This window comes from Anopheles nili, chromosome 3, assembly GCF_943737925.1.
Source record: "Anopheles nili chromosome 3, idAnoNiliSN_F5_01, whole genome shotgun sequence".
NCBI classification, from domain to species: domain Eukaryota; kingdom Metazoa; phylum Arthropoda; class Insecta; order Diptera; family Culicidae; genus Anopheles; species Anopheles nili.
The window spans coordinates 24,699,049-24,718,496 of NC_071292.1; the positions used below are offsets into that span (position 1 = coordinate 24,699,049).

The 19,448-nt window shown below is 46.6% G+C and overlaps 1 protein-coding gene across 1 annotated transcript in view; it reads left to right on the forward strand.

Moving 5' to 3' along the window:
• Positions 1-19,448, forward strand: part of LOC128723935 (serine-rich adhesin for platelets) — a 111,214-nt gene that overhangs the window by 84,116 nt on the left and 7,650 nt on the right. Inside the window, exons 7-8 of the mRNA XM_053817699.1 lie at positions 5,473-5,535; positions 16,539-17,161. Coding sequence (XP_053673674.1) covers positions 5,473-5,535; positions 16,539-17,161 — 686 coding nt within the window. The remainder of the gene's footprint in view (positions 1-5,472; positions 5,536-16,538; positions 17,162-19,448) is intronic.

Below are 19,448 nucleotides of genomic sequence, written 5' to 3' on the forward strand. Positions count from 1 at the left end.
AATCTAGCGCCACACGGTGCCCAAACTAGACTAAGGCGATGGAGAATCGTCTTGCGCGAGATTCCGCTGTATGAATGCGCAAACGTTTCTCACACGCAACCGCGAGAGAAGCCACACCACTCTCGCTAAGACGGGCACCTATTTTTTTTTTCGTTCTCTCTCTCTCTCATCACGCGACCATGGCGTACGCATGGGGGCCCTTTGCGTAGAGGGCACTTCGCGATTCACGCGCGCTCATCACGCCGCCAGTTGCGTGCTTTGCGTAGCCGGCGTGAGACGCATCGTACTCGCCAACAAAACCCCACCGATCCAATCGACCCAACATCGTTTGGGGATAGAGTCGCGAGAGTGAGAGAGAGTGAGTGAGACGCTTGTGGCCGTGGGGAAGGGGAGAAACAGGTGCCCAAGAAAATTGGAGCTTAGTTTGCTTCACCTCGCCGAACCGGACGGTTGTGCGGAAAACGGGGCGCACATTTTCGTGCGCGTTAGTTAGTGAAACAGGTGTGAAAACCGGCAGTAGCTTTTGACGAGCTACTTTCCCGTAAAATCGTTTTCCCAGGAAAAAAAACACACACACACCCATACCCCATACGATTCGAAGTGTCCGTGAATTTCCTCGCTCGTGCGTGCGTGCCTCGCGAGTGTCCCGAATTTCCGGCACGATCGGTTGCGCCCGATCCGGTGGTTGTCCTTTTTCGTTCCGATGCCAAAGAAACAAACACCAACGCGTGGGTGATTAATAGGCGTGTAGTGAAAAGAGCCTTGTTCGAACCTCAAAGCTATGCTGCCGATGGTGATCGCGATTGGACCATGTGTACCGCGAAGGAAGCGCTCTATCTGGAGCACATGTTAGGCAGCGTTGGGCCACGAAACGTCGTTGATCCAATGGGGCGGCTTGGGACTGCGGGCAAGAAACCGGGCGCGGGTGGAAAACTCGGGCAGCACCTCGGCACCATTGCGTCCCCCCGCACGGAGCTCGTTGGACACAACGAGCTGGGCGTGAGGAACGGGCACGGTGGCCATCGTTCTGCGGACCTTGCGAGGGTCCGTCTGCAGGATGCGTTGCTGGAGGAGGAGCTCAAGCGAAGTAGCCGATTCTGTGAGCAGCAGAACCGCTTGAACAAGCTCAAATCGTCACCGGGTGGGGCAGATGGTGCCCTAGACCTCTACCAGAAGGATCTGCCGCAGCACTATCTGGCGACATTACCACCGAAACCACCTTCACCGATCACGCCGGCTCACCTGTGGAGTCCGCTGAAAGTGCCGAAAAGGATAAAAGGTATGAAAATGCCGAAAAGCATAAAGAAAGGAAAGCTGGTCAATTTTATGTGGTGTTGGGAAATGGAGGTTCGAGGTTACTTCGTCTAAAGAATGCTGACCCTCATTGCAATTATCGCGATCGAGCTCAGATGAATACACGGTAGCTTAAGATTACTCCGCGAATCGATAATCGATGCGAGATAGGGCTGGGAATTGGTGCGTTTCGCCTTGGGACGATCGTTAAAATGGCCCCAGCGAGTGGCTTGCTTACGTAGGGATTTTATAGCCGATCGATCGAGGGACAGACAATACTTAATGTGCAATCATTAATGTCCCAACGAGGCCCAATGCCCTTCAGAAACGACGTGTCGAACAGCATGAGGGAAACGTACACTGTAAAGCTTCAAGGCATTGATTCACGGGAGATAAATTGGGCAGTGGTTTCTTCGATCGATATCTTCACAACCATCAAAGTGGGCTGGCAAATCGAGCGAAAAATCGTTGCCAATTTTGTGTGTAAAACAATGCGCCATCGTGTGCAAAGGTTCCCCTTCGAAGCCCTTGCCAGCTGATCGAAGGCGCTTTGCGTTTGCAATCGTAAAATTACGCGAGCTCTCCCTGACCGCGAACGGCCTCGATAAATTAATTATTCCCCGACGGATCACTCCTGGCACTTCTGGCGTATGTTTGTGTGGATGTTTGAGCTCGTTTTTCATCGATGGCTAGGTCGAAGTACCGACGCACCCACCGTTGTGCCACGCTGTTCGCTTATGTATGTTGCTGTTTCACGCTCTATTAGGCTCGAGCCCTGCATCGAATGCTAATAGCGAGTGCGGCCATCGGGGTTGGGTTTCCTTCTCGCACACGGCTGTTGGGGCGTTTTGAAGAGCCACCCGGGAAGGTCCCTTCTGGGCAGTAGAATGCAAATCATGCAAACCACACGCGGTAAGAACGCCCAGTCGAACGGTGGAACCCAACAAAATATAATCAAGATTCGATTGGCAAAAACCGTTACATCATCACCACCGTCGGCTCGGGGTTCAATTTTACCCGGAAAACTCCTTAAAGGTGCTGTGTCTGTCTAGCCGCGCGTTGTGTCATCCCGACGCCGGAAAGCACTTGTTTAACCTTGTCAGGTGGGGTCCAATGGTCGGTCGTGTCTCGTCCACGGAAAGGTGTTGCTCGGTGCTACTGAAACGAACCAGCAGAGGACGTGCTAGCCTTCGTAAGGGAAAAATCTTGCGACATCGCATTTATGCGGGCGAACGTAATGCCGGCATGTTTGGTATGCAATCGGTGCGATCTCGGGCAGATTTGTATCAGTCTGTTTGATGTTGGGCGGTTGTTTCGACGGAGAGAACAGCGGTTCCATTATGTGCGACATTCTTGGGAAATTATTCACAACGACAGCTACCACTTTTGGATTTATTCATATTAAAGGTGGCCAAATAAAAGAGCTGCCTAACTAAATTTGGAGTAAAATCGCAGTAATGCCTCCCGACAGTTTGGAGTTGACAATATAAAAACATTTAAAAACGATCTGTTTTTCAAAACCAACTGCCCTTTCGGTGCCATTATTCTCTGCTTTATTCTCGACAAAAATAACAATCACAGCACGTCGTGGCGTAACATCCTCGGGGCGTTTTGAGACATGAATAAATTATAGCGGCCAACGCTGTGCTGGATTGTTTTTCGCTCTGTTGACCGGACGGGAACACCCTGTGCGGAGCGACAAGTTGTCACTTTTCCACACTAAGCATCGCCGGTAGCTGTAGAAGCGCTCTCGTGCGTTCGCGCGCACACTGCTCGAGTTTTCCACCGCTCGATTTTATTTCGGACTTGCCCAAAACGCCGAGAGCAACTCCGGGGACTGCGCGCGTGTGGGAAAGAATGAAAGCGAATCACCCAAGGGCAGGAACGGGATGGAAAATCGGCGACGATGATGACTCATCGCTGGTCGAGAGCATGGTCGGGCACGAATTTCCACGGGACAGAGTTCGATGCAACGAAGAAACATTGCACCGTTTCTTCCCCCTGCTCGAGCACATTTTCCGCACGCTCATGGTGGTGGTGGTGCGCGCGCACGCTTTTTCCGAGTCATTTTCACCCCTTCTGCGTTCGCACACACACACACACACACGGACTTTTTTTTGTCGAGTCGAATTTCCACCAAGGCCCCCCAAAGTGAAGGTTTTTTTTGCGTCAAAAGCCGTAGTTTTTTTTTGTGTGCGCCTTCTCGGATTTTCTGCGCCCTACCCCAAAGGGAAAGGGATTCGAGCTGACGGTGCACTGTGACTGTGTGCGTATCAGAAGTGGGAGTTTCCGTCCGTTCCTCTTCTCTAGCCAGCGCTAGGACAACATGCTCTGGAGGGTGCTTCCGACAGCGCTCTACTCGAACACACAACCCTGTGCAGTCCGTGGAAACCGGTCGGAACGGATCACAAACACTTGCGCAAAGCAGGCTGTGTGCAACTGGCAACCGTGTGTCTCGTCCTGGCGCCTACTTCGATGCGGATGTTAGCAGCCGCTGTCAAAATACTCCGCGGTGTCCTTCTTCGTGTAGTGCGTTTTATTTCCCATCCGGACTGATTTCACTTGTCCCGTGTGCTCTCGTGCGAAGTTGTTTTTTTTTTTCAAAAGAGAAAAGCCCACCCTCAAGCGGTGGCAGATAGTTGTGTCCACTCGACAAGTGTGCTCCGGTGAAAATGTGCACGTGATTGCCACACCACAGCTGATTTCCGTGACAATCGATTACAGTGCAGCAAGTGCAACCGATCGAAGCAACGTTTGTGCTGGAGAGAAAACCCTTTTTCACACCGTCTAAGGAAACTCAATCGCGCGGTTAACGTGTGAAAACGAGGGCAATTTCCTGTCGCGAAATCTGTCGCGAAGAATATTCTCTCTACCGAACCAAGGGATGAGGATTTTTTTCTTCTTCATTTCCGACGAAAACAAGTGAATCGTTTTATTGGTGCAGCGAAACCGGCGATAAACGTATCAAGCAGCCCCCTTTTTTCCCGTGCGTCCTTTTGGTGCTGCGAATGTGCGAGTCGTCCGGCACTCTGGCTCCAGTGTGGAGAAGATAGCGATCTGTTCGAGTGTGCAGACACTAACAGCAGAAGGGAAAAAAAGCAGAACTGCACTCGCGCCACATCGCGTGCACTTCGGCCTCAACGTCAGTCAGTCGCGTCGCCATAATGAATTCATTAATCTATCTGATTCCGTGGAAGAAAGCCAAACGAAATATTGCGAAAAGTAGGTATTGAGCGGTTGTGAGGTTATGTTAGCGATGTCGAAGCACGATAGCATACTGCATCTCGGTGGGCCACAGAGAATTGGTGGGGTGTACTTTTTTTCGCTTTTTTTATAGCATGTTGCTCGCAATGCAACCGATTGGGAGTGAAAAATAAATGAAGACATTATGCCAGAGGCTTTTTTAAGGCTGCTGCTGGAAGCGTTCCCTTGAGATCGTGAGTGCACGCGTGTAAAGATGGTGTTTGCAGGGTGTTATGTTAAAAACAAAACCGCCACAGTTCGGATTACACGATAAATGAAATTACGCGTCTCAATGCATAAAAATTAATTACTCGCCCAAAGTTCGCAGAGTTTGCCAATGCTTGGGTTTTTTTTTCTCTTTCTCGAATCAAGCTGTTCAGCAAGCCTCTTTTTCGTACTTAAAGCATAGCATTCTTAACGGCCCCATGCCCGATTCCGCATCATGTAACGAAGTCATGCGAATTTTGTGCCAGACATCAATTACATCCGCCGATAGCAGCAAGCCGCAAGGGAAGGTTTTATATGGAACGAAAGGCCGAATGGAAATTTGGGACATCGAAGTACCGCGAACGGGGAGGAAGCCCGCTCTCGTAACGGGTAGCGAAGGTTTTGCTCTCAATCGAAGCTCTCTACCTTCTTACCACTGGCGTTGGCCTTTTTGAGCCAATTGCCCCAAATGAGCTGCGGCAGGTTGATAGTGCTTTTTGGCATGCTGCTGCTGGTGCTGCGGCCAATCTAGGTCGAAATGTAGGTGAAAACATTTCGTACTTTTATTTGGGTTACGCTCGGGTTCTTCCGTCGCTTTATTTCAGATACAGCCGCGTAACACACTAATGTGTGGGATAAAATTTAATAAGTGAATGTTTTTCATCATTGCGTCTTGGGGATAGTAATAGCAACATTTCTAATAATTCGCTTTTGACTGTTTCATTGTAGGTAAGCTTGCGGCTCATCTTCTCAAAGATAAGGATGCAAACAAGGAGAACACCATAAATGGAGGTATAATTCAAAAATATTCATTCAACAAATATTTATTTTTCTTACCAAAATTACTGTAATTTGATTTCAATATAAGCCCTTCATGTACTTTAATGTGCATCTTTTGGTTTTACACCGTGCATGCAATTATGCCAATTGCAGTGAATTGTACTCGCCTGTGATTCCAGCAAACCACCAGGCGCCACAGATAGGCTTCTTTTTAGAAGAGAAGGACAGAGATCTGCATACTGCAAGCACAATCATATGATTCTAGGGCAAAAGCGAGAAGCAAAAATCGGCACGGGAAATGGCATCGGCCGCGGCCCAAGCATCATCTGACGGTAGCGTCTGCGCAGACGGAAGCATCGATGTATGGGGTAGTTCCACGGTCTGCCGGATCGGTATGTCGCGTCCGGTGCCACCACCAGGCTAGCCCGGACCGCTAGCCGCCAGCCGGATGCTAATCAAACCGGGTCGTCGAGCAAAACGTTGCCCAACAGCGACAGTCGGCGGCTTGGGTACACCCTGACGCCAACGGGTGGCAATGGCGTAGGTTTTTTTTTTCCACGTACACTCCAACCAAAAGCGGCTGTGTTCTTCTTGGCACGCTTAGCTGACGCAGAATGCCGTCAAAGCGGCATTGCGTATCGATCTTACCGTTGCGTTTCATATGTTGCCTTTATTCGATGTCAGATCTTTATCACATTGCTGGCGTCTCCATCGACATTCGAGGGCAGACGCAATTATGAGCAAAACAGCTTGGAATGTTTGAACATTCTGCTGGGAGATATAAACTAGCCTTGGTGAGAATGGAATTTACTATAAATGCAGCAGCATCAGTGAACCCAACTTCCGGGCATATCATATGCTTTTTAAATAAGAATAGTTTCCCTGAATCGCTCCCCACCACGTGGTCACGATGCGCAACCAATTTACGAAATGTGTGAGTTTTCCCAAACAAATTGAGTTACGGTCGGCATTCCCCAAAATTCGTCGTATTCCAAAATTTCATCGTTGCTTCTTGCAGCATCGAAGATCAAAGGTTAAAGAGACAAACAAATCATCCGTAGGGGTTCGACGTAGACCTGCAGTAAGCGCGGTTGCAAGCCGGACGAACGCAGGCATGGCCATCCGAGGTCGGTTTTTCCGATTCCCGGTTAACTCCCCGGTGGCAACCATATGGTTCCGGTTCGCTTTCATCAGAATTCGATCCGAGACTCCACCCGTAATGATATGTACAACGTGACAACAAGTGGTCTCTAGGGAGCGCGTGCAGGATGAGAGCATATTAGCTTTGGTTTCACGCTGTGTTTGTGCGTTTGCGGCCTTGGATGCTCTACGGGATGCTCCCGTGTTGCTCCCTTTTTCCGGGTGGCGCATGTTGGCAGATTTATTTATTCCACATGCCGAATGGGAAGAGTTTTCGGTGAACCAGGAAACGGCAAACCGGTTGAAGTAATTTGTAGTTTTGAACATCATGTTGAAAGGTCAACCAGCGGATCGTTCACGACCTGCCAGATGATTTATATAATTCAGAAACCATCGGTTCACATTATTCCCCCCTTTTAGCAACATAAACAAGCGGGGTACCGAAACATTGTAGGCGTTTCGGGATGGTTCGAGAGACAACGGCGAAGCATCGCTTTAATTGCGATCCCTGTCTGCCGTTTCGGTATGTCGTGAGACTCAACCAATTTAATGGATGCCGTTTCTCGAGACACAACCGGCCCATCCGCGTCAGAGTGTATTTATATTTCGATCCATCCGTCCGCCCATCCGCTCCTGTGCCCATTTTGATTAGCGTTGATATAAAGGAGGCAACCACTGGCGGCACATCAATTCCCGTGGGGTGTTGCGGGCGCGAATGACTCACAAACAACGCGCAGCTGATGATCACAATCCGGAGATCGTGTTGCGAATTGCGAAGCCCCATGCTGCCTCCACAAACTCTCCTGTTGGTAAGCGACACTGATCGTGTGAGAAAACATCCCCATGGTGCTGAGCGGATGATGGTTCATCATCGTAGTGAGTTGATTGCTCACGTTCGCGCATGCTGAGAAGGACGCCAATGCGCAAGTTGGCTTGAAGCACCAGCTGGCGGAGGACGATTTTGCCGTATAATTTCCACCAGTATGGCGCAGTTTTACGCTAGCGTCAATTACGAGCAGACGAGTCGGTGACAAGTGCGCCTTCGACGGCAAACGATCGAGTCTTGCGCTTTTCTTCGTGACGTTGTCGCGTGGCGGAGGCGCCTACTAGACGATCGCTCGAGTGCGTGAACTTGACATCGGTTGACAGATTGGCAACAGTGCGTCGCGTGTTGTTTACATTTCGAACGGTACTTGTACGCCTTTCTCGCCTTTGGGACATTTACATGGTACTGAAACATTGACTCAAGTGCAAGTGACGTTTTTGAAGAGGCGAATTATGTGATTCATACTCTCGAAACGACAGAGGTGAAAGGCCAGTGATGAACAGCGGAAAATTGTTGTAAATGGTGTAACCCGCGTCGAATAGCAGCCGTTTTTATCATCGCAGAAGTTATCTATATCTCCGCTTTGTCAACGTTTTTGTAGCAACGTGATGTAAGTTTGTAATGTTTGTGTGCGAGGCACGCAATTCGAAACTTTCTCTGTTGCGCTGTAGTTCCTAAAATCTGGTCGAATGACCCATTAATACCTTCTCATGCAATTTCGAGGGTTATAAAAACGAGACAGTGGCAGTGGCGTGTCCTTAGTACATGGAATGCCGTTCTACTTTTGAGTTTTATGGTACCGCAATAAATGCCGCAAGAAAATTCTTTTGGGCCATTTTTAAAGATTTCTCAACTTAACTTGGAGTTGTAGAAGCGCTGCTGTATGGGTACATTATTGTGCAGTGATTATGTAAATGGATATTATTTATGCTTTAGTTTACTAGTTCAGCAAATATCGCCATAAGACAATGTTTGTACAACTCTGAGCAGCTGATCATGATATAGAATGAATGAAAATTGTTCCTCTCTGAGTCGCATGTCGAGAGAAAAGCTGCATGAAAACTGCGCATCAGGCAGCAGCAGCTGACCTTGTTGTCTTCCCAAGATCGACGCGACCACCGATGGAAAGTAGAATGATTATTTATGATATGTCTCATTCCTTTTGGGCCATGTGACAAGCTGGTTGTTGGGTGTATGAGTGGATCGTATACTGATTCTTTACGCCAGCTGTTGTGGGGGTTGATGAAATACGCTGTCTTGAATTATAACGTACACCAGCCCCAGATTGCAGTAGATGATTAAAGGGTTTGTCGCTGAGATGAAATAAAATAAAACCAAAAAACGATCACATCTCCTTGTGTGATCATTGCGCAGAGCAAGATCTTGAGAGGTTGTTAAATTTTTTTTTGTGTTTGCTGTAGTATATTATATCCTCTTACGTTTATGTCAAGATGTATGGGTCTGGAATAGCACAAACCAAAGCAAATCTGACACACGGCGTCCTCGCCATCCAAACCGCGCATCGATCATGTACTGTAAATGGCAGCACAGTTCAGTTTTGTTTCTCTCGGCAACACTCATCATTTCCGATGGTTCGATTGCGCATAAAGAAAGTTTTGGCAAAATGGTATGTGTTCATCTCGAGCTCATGCCGGTGTCGGCTGAAATTGAACAAAGAAATGGCAAAGGCTCCTAAGCACGGTTCGCAAACGCTATGACGGCTCACGATGATGGACGCCTGCATTAGTGTAGCGCAATAGCACTTGAAACCGCAAGAGCTAATTTGAAATATTCGGAATGATGCGCATATTTTTGCCAAACCGAGCGTATTGGATGCCGTGAAACAGAGACCGCAGTTTTGCGGCTATTGCATACTGCTCTTGTTCGGCCCCAAGATAGCAAGCCCACTTGAATCGGCAACCGTCCTGGAGTAGAAGCGAGAGGATACGAGATAAAAAAAAACAACGACTTGAATTAATTAATGGCGTGCTGGGCCACCGGACGGATGAGGTTCGGACCGGCCAAGCAAACCAGACAGCGAGGTCAGTCTCGAAGCTGCAAGTGGATTATCGCATTTGCTGCGAATTTATCGTAGACACGCATCACGTCCTTGGGAGGCGTGGTGGCGGCCTGATGGAGATCTCGAGGGTGGTCTCAATTGAAGTGGAATTCGCGTTCTCGTCGTTCAAAGCAATATTGTGTAGCCTAGAACCCGGTTCGCATCCTACATTCGACTTTTGTATGCTACTACATTAGCCACATTACCGATCGTCTGCTTAGAGAGGGTTTTCTCGTGAAGTGGTCCGTTAGCTAGCGTCTGATGAGTTTCGGGGTGTAGACACCACCATTTGGACTTAATAACGATAGTGACGGCGGCGGCGATGATTATGATAATGCTGTACGATCAGTGTAGCATCATCTAGTGATGATGGTGGATGAAAGAAGTTTTTGTGATTTAGATGCACAGAAATTCTAAGCGATGGCAGAGCACCCTTGAAACGGGAAATTTTCCGCTAAAGAACCTGAATTGCTGTATAACTGTCAGTGCCATTTCATCGAAAAATTAATCTAATTCATTCCCATTCATAAATGTATCATACTGCTGGAAGGTTTTCCTTCTTTTGCACAATAGTGTGCTCAATTTATTTTTTTTACTCCACTCTCAATAATACCTACTCTGAAGCGAAAGTTTGCAAAATTTTCCCCATGAAGCGCGACTCGTTAGCACAGTGAGGCATAAAAAATGCTACATTTCGCTTCGCACATAGAAAGTGATTTAGGGGAAATAAAAGCGCTGGAAAAAAGCATTTCACTCTCCATTGGATGTTTGATCTCTATAAATCATCGAAGATGGTTGAGCTTCACCTGTCGCTCCCGTGTGAGAGCGTTTACGTGTTAGTTGATTTGCCGACTAGCCGTTTTGAAGCAGAGAAAAACCTCAGACCAAAAAACCACATTCGCGATCAAACTCGGCGCTTGATCGGTGCGAATTGCGGAGTGTTTTTCGCTGCAAGGAAGTAGCTATAAAAACTATAAACCACACGAAACGAACAGCGCCGGTGTAAATGTTAGTTGTTGAGTGGTGTGTTTTTTTCTTCTAAATTTGAAACGCGTTGAAAAATTTAATTAACGCCGGATTGGCTTGTTAGATACGGTACGCTGATCGTTGTAGGGAGAGAAACTTAAGCAAAAAAATATGCATGCAATCAATGGCGCTAGGAGTGGGGTGGCTAACTGCCTCCTGGTTTCGATACTCGCTCATGGGTTTAATTTGTAGAATTCCGTGCTTCCGAATTTTCCCACCCAGAGCTTAGATCATAAAGCAGGAAAACCCCCCCATCAGTACACAACGACGGATGGAAAGCATGCTAATGGACGACCAGAAGAGAGTGAGATTGAGCAAACCGGGAGCGAGCCGCGAGTTGATTTGGGATTGATCTTTTGTTGTTGTACGGAAGTTTTATGGGCCACCACCTTCGTCAGTCGGCCCACGGTGAACCCATGATGCAATCCGATCGCACCAACGACATCATGTATCGAGGGTGGCACGGTTGCATTCCATTTGAAACCAAACCATGTGGAGGAGGTCGTAGAAGTTCCCGACCCACCGACCGGTTGCAGTACGTTTCAACTGATGCAGACGGAACTACGAATGCATTTCGACCCCACAACGGTAGCCGGACTTGAGCTGACAATAAAACTCGATTGCAACAAAAATGGACGGCGTGCATCCGCTCGTCTCCTGGGTGACTTCCGACGTGGCCGGATCACCGGCGTCTTGCCCGGATTCTCGATCTCCGGTTGGTCCGGCTAACGGGTAGATGGCGCAAGCTGGGCGGATGTTATTTTTGGACCTACGTTGACCCTTTTTTTTTGGTCGTCCAAACTCGCGTATTTCAAGCAAGTACTGTTACCGGGCAAAATGGTCGAAAATATTGGCGCTCGTGGGAGGATAAATGTCTGCTCAATGCTACCCGTTCAGGGCGAAGTAGGCGCACCTTGCTCTTAGAATAACACGTGCTCGCATTGAACACGATGTTTTCTGCTGTGGAGTTTTTCTGTGCCTCGTTTTTTTGTTGTTTTACAATGTTTTCCTAAACTGCACCATCCTACGGAATGCAGGGTACCCAAAATTCACCTTGCACTTCATCAGCGACATGGAGGTGGCCCGTTCGTTGAAACAACACCTCACTTCCTGTCAGACTCTGTCAATGCGGTACCGGGAGCTGGAAATGGTTACCGATATATCCGGGCAGCGCTCTGTGAGATTTCCCTTTCTACCTGAATCTACACACGGTCGAACTCCTGTACCGATTCGATCAGTCGTTGAGGAAAAATTCCCGCCGGGTAAATCGGAAACGATATCGGCGCGTGGTAATTGATGTGATGGAAAAATAAAATCGTGTCTCCACTGCGTTACCTCGAGAGGTAGATAACTGTCCGTAGAAATAAGACACCCTCGAAAATGGACGAAACAACACTGAAACGCATAACCGTCCAGCACCGCTGACTGGTGTTGGAAATTGGTGCGCCCCCGGGCGTAGTTAAGGCGGAAGAGACAACAATTAACTGCAAGTATCGGGTTTGTTTTGGAAACGGATAGGTTTCCTGCTTCCACCGTGCGCGCGTCAGACCGTCACCGAGCACTGGAATGGAAGTGACTGGTTTGGGTGGCACAAGAGGTTTCATAAGAGGCCACCCAAAAAAAGAAAGACTTTTATACAGCTCCGTCATCTGGCTGTTACATGGCGGTGGCTCCAAAATGGTGGGTAAATTTTGTGTCTCCTCTTGTGTCACCTCTGGCCAGCACTGACTCCAGCAGGAAGTGACGCAGTGGGACCTAAAGGCGATACCCGGACTAGTGTACGGTCGGGAGGCCTGCCGGAGATACGGGCAACTTTGGCTGTCATTGTTTCACCACGGCGGAACTGCCGTTGTTGCCATCACGGTGAAGACAGACAACGCGCGCGGACTCGCATCGGAACCGCGTGGAACTCGGCTAACGCCGCGGGTTGTTGAGGCTGAGTGATGGCTAACTTTCGGTTTCTTAGCGTAACCGAAACTAATTGCCGTCATCGTTTGTCGTCGGCGGCGTTGTTGTTGCGACTTCCTGATACAGTTTTCCTCACGTCGCACCACGGTTGAGCAGGAAGCAGGCAAATGATTGATTGAAAAAACGCTGCAAAACGGTTGCTGTCATGAATGGAGCTAAATACCTACCCCAGCTCATGGCGTCTCATTGGTAGTGGGGACGCTTCAAACTTAAATGAGTCGTGTTTGTTTTTTTTTTGCTTTTTTCAATATGTTTTTTTCATATTCGGACGTTTGAGAGAATGCAACTCGATTCATGTGCTCACCAATTTTTATGGTGTCGCGCTTGGTTTATGTAATTTTTTATTTCAAATTGTTCTACACACCTTCAACGGTTTCGTTTGATCGGTTATTGTGATTTTTATGGGAACCATCAGTTCACACTTAGCTATCGTAATTAAAGCCATCACGGTTGAATAAACTCATGGTAACATCTAGCGCCACCTATAAATGGTACTGTCGCCTCTCGTTACCATCAAACACTGTTTCCCATACTATTTCACCGGATGCAGCGGTTTTGCTTGTCGCTTGGTGGGATAAAAATATATCACTTGGCCGAAAGGAAAATCTTCTTGCGTAAACAGCTTTCTCAAGGTAGTTTTTTGTTTGCTTTCATCTTTCTTCCACCAGTTAGCATGAGTCTATGTTAGAAACCATAGCCTTTTCGTTATCTCTCACTCTCTCTTGCTCGATCTCATCAAAACCGAAACGTTGGGAATGCACTTTTCTTGTTCCTCACTCAGTGTTTATCGTGCTCCCTCTCATCGAGCTACGATCGCGTTGATTGACGTCATCTCTGGTCCGGTAGTCAATTTATTACTTCCCGAAACATCCCGACTTTTTCGCCTGACTTATCGCTTCCCAAGGTTAGCTAGGCCACGCGCAAAGTGCTCCGCGATTGCTAAAATGGCGTTCAAAACATTTTCCGGGCAGCTTGCCAAGAGTGCTTCATTTGCTTGAGCATTATGGGATTTATGGTTGGGATTCGGAAAAGTGGCCGTTTATGAGTTTTGAAAAAAGAAATTGCATATTTCTATTGATATAAATAGTTTTCAAATATCAGATTTGTTTTATGATAAGTTGGCTTATCTGCATGACTGCCTAACATTACTTTAAAATCTGCTATCAATCTTAGTGTTGAAAATTAAACAAAATGTAGATTTGATCATCATTTGTCATTCAACATATACCTACCAAAACCATATTAGGTTGGGTCAAAATTCTCCTTCTTTCTTGTCTGTTTGAAATGCTTCGCAATGTGCGTAAAGCAAACATTTATGTTGCGTGATGACGCCATCGTGCTGTCTCTACGCACGCCGGTGGTCAGTCCTCCACAGGATCCACGTTTGAAAGTATACTCTTGGACTTTCGATGGCTCTTCCTTCGCTAACGCATAAGCATACCGAAGATGGTATCACACATGTGTCTTCAAAATTGTTGTCTACTGCGACCTCAAAGGCGTCCAAGCAAGCGTGGGTGTGCCGAACATTGCGATTGAACTGATGAAGGTATACGATGGTTGTAGCATATGATGAACGTTGCCTCTGCCCAGCTCTCCGACCAACTGTACGCAAATATGAGTGTGCGTCGTCTAATTTACTCGAGAAGAAACGGAACGAGGTTAAGAGAGCATCAAATGGTGTTAACAAGGTTCTCGTTCCAACTCCGACATCGCGACCTGGATGTCGTGATAGTTTCACCAGCTTCAACTTAAGTGTTGTGAAGAGGAGTTTCTTTTCGTAAATAACGGCCAAATCACGGCTGGCTCTATTCCGGCGGCGGCTTCAAATGGTGTACCGTAGAATGGTACAGCATAATTGAATGAACAAATTATTTCAATTGGCTGGAGGTGTTAGTGTCACGCTGATGGTCGCCATTTATTTCACTTTATCCTATGGGTCGACCTGCATTTCTTACTCGCTTTTAAATGTGTATTACACGCGACAAAGCTGGAGCCGTTGGTGCACTGTCCTAGCCGCTGTCCTTTGCGGCTAACAGTCCTGGCTGTTAATAAATTGACTAAGGATGATAAGCATGGAGATATCGTCGGCGATTTTAATTAACTACGACTTAAATTACTTTAGAAAAAAAAGTAACAGAATACATTCGCGTTGATTCGACTGAATTGCATTTAGTTTTTATTCCTGGAGTTAGGGGAAATGAGAACAATCTATATTTTAGTGAACTGAATTAAGTGATGGGGATATTGAGCTAAACGTTCGTTTGACGCAAGGATGCTTCTTCCAACGGTGAAAGCTGTTGCTTGGTACAACTGTTGTTAAATGATCAAATGAAAGCAAAAATCGCATAGCCATAACTGATTGCATGAATGGACGCCTTGTGCTGGGTCAAGTGGAACTTTTCAAGCAAATCAACAAAAGTGACCAACACTATCATTAGCATAGACGTTGCATTAAGTGTGTTGATAGTAACCAATCACACGATGTTGTAATGAAAGACTCTTAACTTTCCACATTTTACCGTCTTCCTTCTGCTTTAAATCGTTTTTCTTCTGCTTTAAACCCCCTGTACGATAATTTCGAGTCCGTTTGACAAGCCTTTACCTAACTAGAAATAATGGATACTCATGGTAACCAGCGTCAAGCATCGCCGGTCGATTATAGGAAATGCTGTACGCATTGCAGCATGAATTTGAAATACCCCTAGCTCATTTACATCGCGTGTGCGTTCAGCAACCCGGCCGAATCCATTCAGTGTGTTATATATGGTTTGGGGCTCGATATAAGGAGGTTCATTTGTTTTTTCACGCTAGCTCCTGTCATGTTAATGTTTCACACTTTGCTATTTTACGCATTATTTACTGCCATATCCGGTTTGTAGCAAAAAATGGACATCACGATTCAAATTCCGCCATCGGTGCTTCTCGTGAAGAAATTAATTCTAATCGTATTCGAATTGGAAAAAGATTGCTGAGCCTATTATACGGCTTTCACGAAGCATGGGTAGAGCAAGGAAGGAAGTAGTTCGTATCCAAGTAATCTACCACGATAGAAATCGAGAGGGATGTCAAGCATGAAAGCAGAAATTATAAGTCCATTCACACCTTTGGCACTGTTTGCATATTTCAGCGAAGAATTGTTTGCTTCCTATGATGATTGCTCAAACATATTTGAGTGTTATTACTTTCCTGGCGAAATAAAGTATACATGCCTGTGGTTTTTTTTTAATTTGCTTTTTATTTTGGCATACCGTTAACGATAAACAAAGCATCTTGCATGTTATTGATGCGCGGGAAATCGTCTTATGAAAACCATGAAATCGATACTGCCATATTTCGTATCACCGGTTTTTTTTTTAAGTATGAACATGTAGAAATACCGTTCCACGACTGTGTCGGCACTCATAACATCCAAAAGTAATTCAATGCACTTAAATCATGTAATGTCTATAGTTTACGGGTGGATATTTGCATTACATAATTTAGGATGGGGCTTGAATAAACATTGAGCGTATTTAATTTCCACCAGACCTTAACCCCTGTGTACTAGAGCTAGCGTTCAAAGCTTTCCGCCCAGCTGATGAAACCTTGCATCTATTTTTCACCGAATAAAACGCAACCGTGCGGAAAAAGTTGAATGAACACATATGTGCCGCTGTATCCGGTCGTTAGTCTACAACGAGCAAATGAGCAAGAAATTTACTAGTGCGAGTACTTGAGATATGAGGTTTTCACTGAGGCTGTAAAACTTAACGATCTGTACCGTAACTGTTGTGGAAAAAGCGTTCTTTCTAGCTATGTTCTGTTGTTTAGAAAACCGGAAACGCATCACTTCCTATTTTTATTTACCTGTAATTAAAGCTGTCTTTGAATTAAGAAACCATTATAATAATTGCATTGAGAACTAGATGATTCTCTTCAACTAGAAACGAATCAGTATTAATGTAAGTACAAGAGTATTTAGTTATATTGTTTTTCTTGCATTTCCTACTCCTTCAGATCACAACCGCCTCTCAGGACCGACTCCGACGTCGAAATCATCCGTCGTCGCTGCAATCGCCAGCAGCAACAACTCACCAAAGCCGCTGGCAAAATCCCTCCTACGATCCTCCACCGGTTCCAGCGCGGGTACGACCACGGCGACGAATCATCAGCCGAGCCAACAGCATTTGCTAAACCATCACTCACAACATCCCGCTAGCAATGGCGGCGGAGTGGCCACGACGACGGCGACGACGACGTCCACGGTCAAAGCGGTCCAGCGCAATGGAACCATCATTTTGGATAAGTCCAGCTCGCCGTTGCTGATTTGTGACGCTACCACCCCCAGCGTTGGGGAACCGACAAAAGCGAGCTCGGAAGCGGTGGACCTACGAAATGGTGCCACGACTCGCGAAGAAGCTGAAACACGATCGGTGGGCCAACCGAAAACACCCTGTGATCAACTGCGCCAGCACCAACCGCTGGATCGTATTGCGAACGGCCCTCATCGTGAACCGGCTCAGACCATCGATAACAGCGGCAGTGGCAAAGGGCCCGAGCTGGTCGATATTAGTTTGCTCAACCATGCCCAGAAGGGCGTGGAAGCGTTGGGAGTTTTAATACAATACCTAGTTTTTAATGTAAGTATGGAAGCTGCTATCATCTATATGTTCCGGATTTTATTTCACGCTTCAATGGTATCGGTGCTCCTTGAAGAGAACAATACTCGAACTCGTAAAATAAATACGAGTTTTTATTCTAAATTTATCTGTATGTTTCCGCACACATTTCGTTCAACCAAAACACTGAATTGGTTTCAGACGCTTCTGGTGAACCAGCAAACCTCATGCTAGAGGATGCTGTCGGGTTATTCTGATCACCGATTGGCGTGCGATTTGATGCGGTATCCGCAGGAAGTTAGGCTTCACAGCACCATCCGCGACAGGATACCGTGTGTTATTGCTGCCGTTGCTGGTTTCCGCACGTAGCATCGATTCGTCGTTGTTGGTTGGTCGCCGCGACTGGTGGTTTGTTTATTTTGGCTTCCGATTGCTATGCCCACGTGCGGGGTACAAATCCGATGATTTATGCTCTAGTTGTGCGTCCAGGTAGTGCAAACGGATCTATCCTAGGTTTTTCTATCTGCTGCACGAATTCCGTTATGTACCCTGCGACTACAAACGCAGCATGATTTGGCTTGCTTGGCTGCGAGTTTGCGGGTGTTGTTTCGGAAAAGTGTTGTGACCTAGAAAAGCGGCGCAAGTTTCTGATTCAACATGCAGATCGGTTGGTTCCTCATCAAGGGCTGACTCATGCACAACGCCTTCGTCATCTGATGTTGTAGGCTGTACAACTTATGACTGTGTGGAGCCTGCAACGATATCTGTCCACTATCACGAATAGACTGTGATTGAAATGCACACTGTACATTGGTCAGCAAGGCAATTTATCTAGGTAGCGTATGTTATGAACCGATGCTGGCTGTCCAGTGAAAGGGATGGTCGATGGTCAGAACGAATCGCCAGCCAGCGTTCGTTGGGACTGTGAAAAATTGAGCTACATTACCCGTGTTGAGCTACATTACCTCAAGCCATAGGTCACCTGTTGGCGAAAGGTGCGATAAAGGGGCGGGAGTTTGTCTAAATATTTTATTTCATTGTGCGTTCAAATGGGACGCGCTGTAAAAGAAGCCGACCGTTTATGACATCACTCGGTCGCGGTCCGAAACCAGCAACAGGTGGCTTGTGCTGTAACGGAGTAAAGGTTGTAGGTAGTAAGAAAAAACTGGGAAGTATGATGCTTCAGCGACGTAGGGTCAAGAATAAGCTCTGGGGTATGTTCTGTACGATGTTGAAGGCGTTATTTTTTAATAAGCTCGATCTGAACACATCTTTCTAAACTATGTTCAGGATATCACGTAAATCAGTAACGTTTAATCAACTTGTTTTGGGAGGGATTGGAATGAAACAGAAATATGATGGTTCATAATCAACGGTCCATATTTTTCTTTTTCCTACACATGACCGTGGGAACCTGAAAAATTGCAGGCGTTTAGCCCTCAGCGTTGATTGCACTTTTCTCATGAATATTTATCAAATCCAACGCCACTACTACACCGCAATGCTTCTAGCAAAGTTCTGCAATTTTATGTGCTACCATTTCCCAGACTACTATCCTTTCGGTGTTTCCTTACACCTGAGCAATTATTTGCTCTTAAAATTAGAATAACAAAAGCTCCATCATTTCCCGGCACGTCGTGAGGATGCCAGTGAAAGGACATTCAAAGTTTGGAATTTCCCCAGCGTTCGTAAGGGATCAGTATGAAACATTTCCATCAAGTGTGCAAGGCTAACCTGATAATGTTCCAGTGTAATAAAATGCAAATGTGTCATCAGCAGCCGTGTCCCGCAATTCACAAGCTTCACTGAATGCGACTTACGAAAGATGGGCTGCAGAGGGGAAAAACCTTCATACTACCGCACGCTCTAGCATCCTACTGAGGACCACCCGCACAATCAAGTGCAGCGAGAGAATCCCCTTTGCAGCCTTTAGAAAGCGAAATATTCCCTCTGACAGTATGCAAATGAGAACGTAAAGTAAACGTAAAGTGAACCTATAATAAAATCAATAATTCACAGGTGATTGTGGGTGCAGTGTGGGAATTTTCAGCGGCATATACCGCTGGGAAGACAGTGCCTTGGGGCTAGCAGGGTTATTAAAAATGTAAATTAAATCGTCTCGACGAAAAAAAAAAGAAGTTTACTGGCTAGGGCATGCTCTTGGATCAAATTGATGCGTTACGAGTCCTGGGTAGTAACGAATTGCCATGAGCGTCGTAGGTAGAGTACGGATTTTTCCAAATTTAGTTTCAATGCGGTTTCATGAACGTTTTTGGGAAATGCAAATTTCCTACTGATACAGATTTTC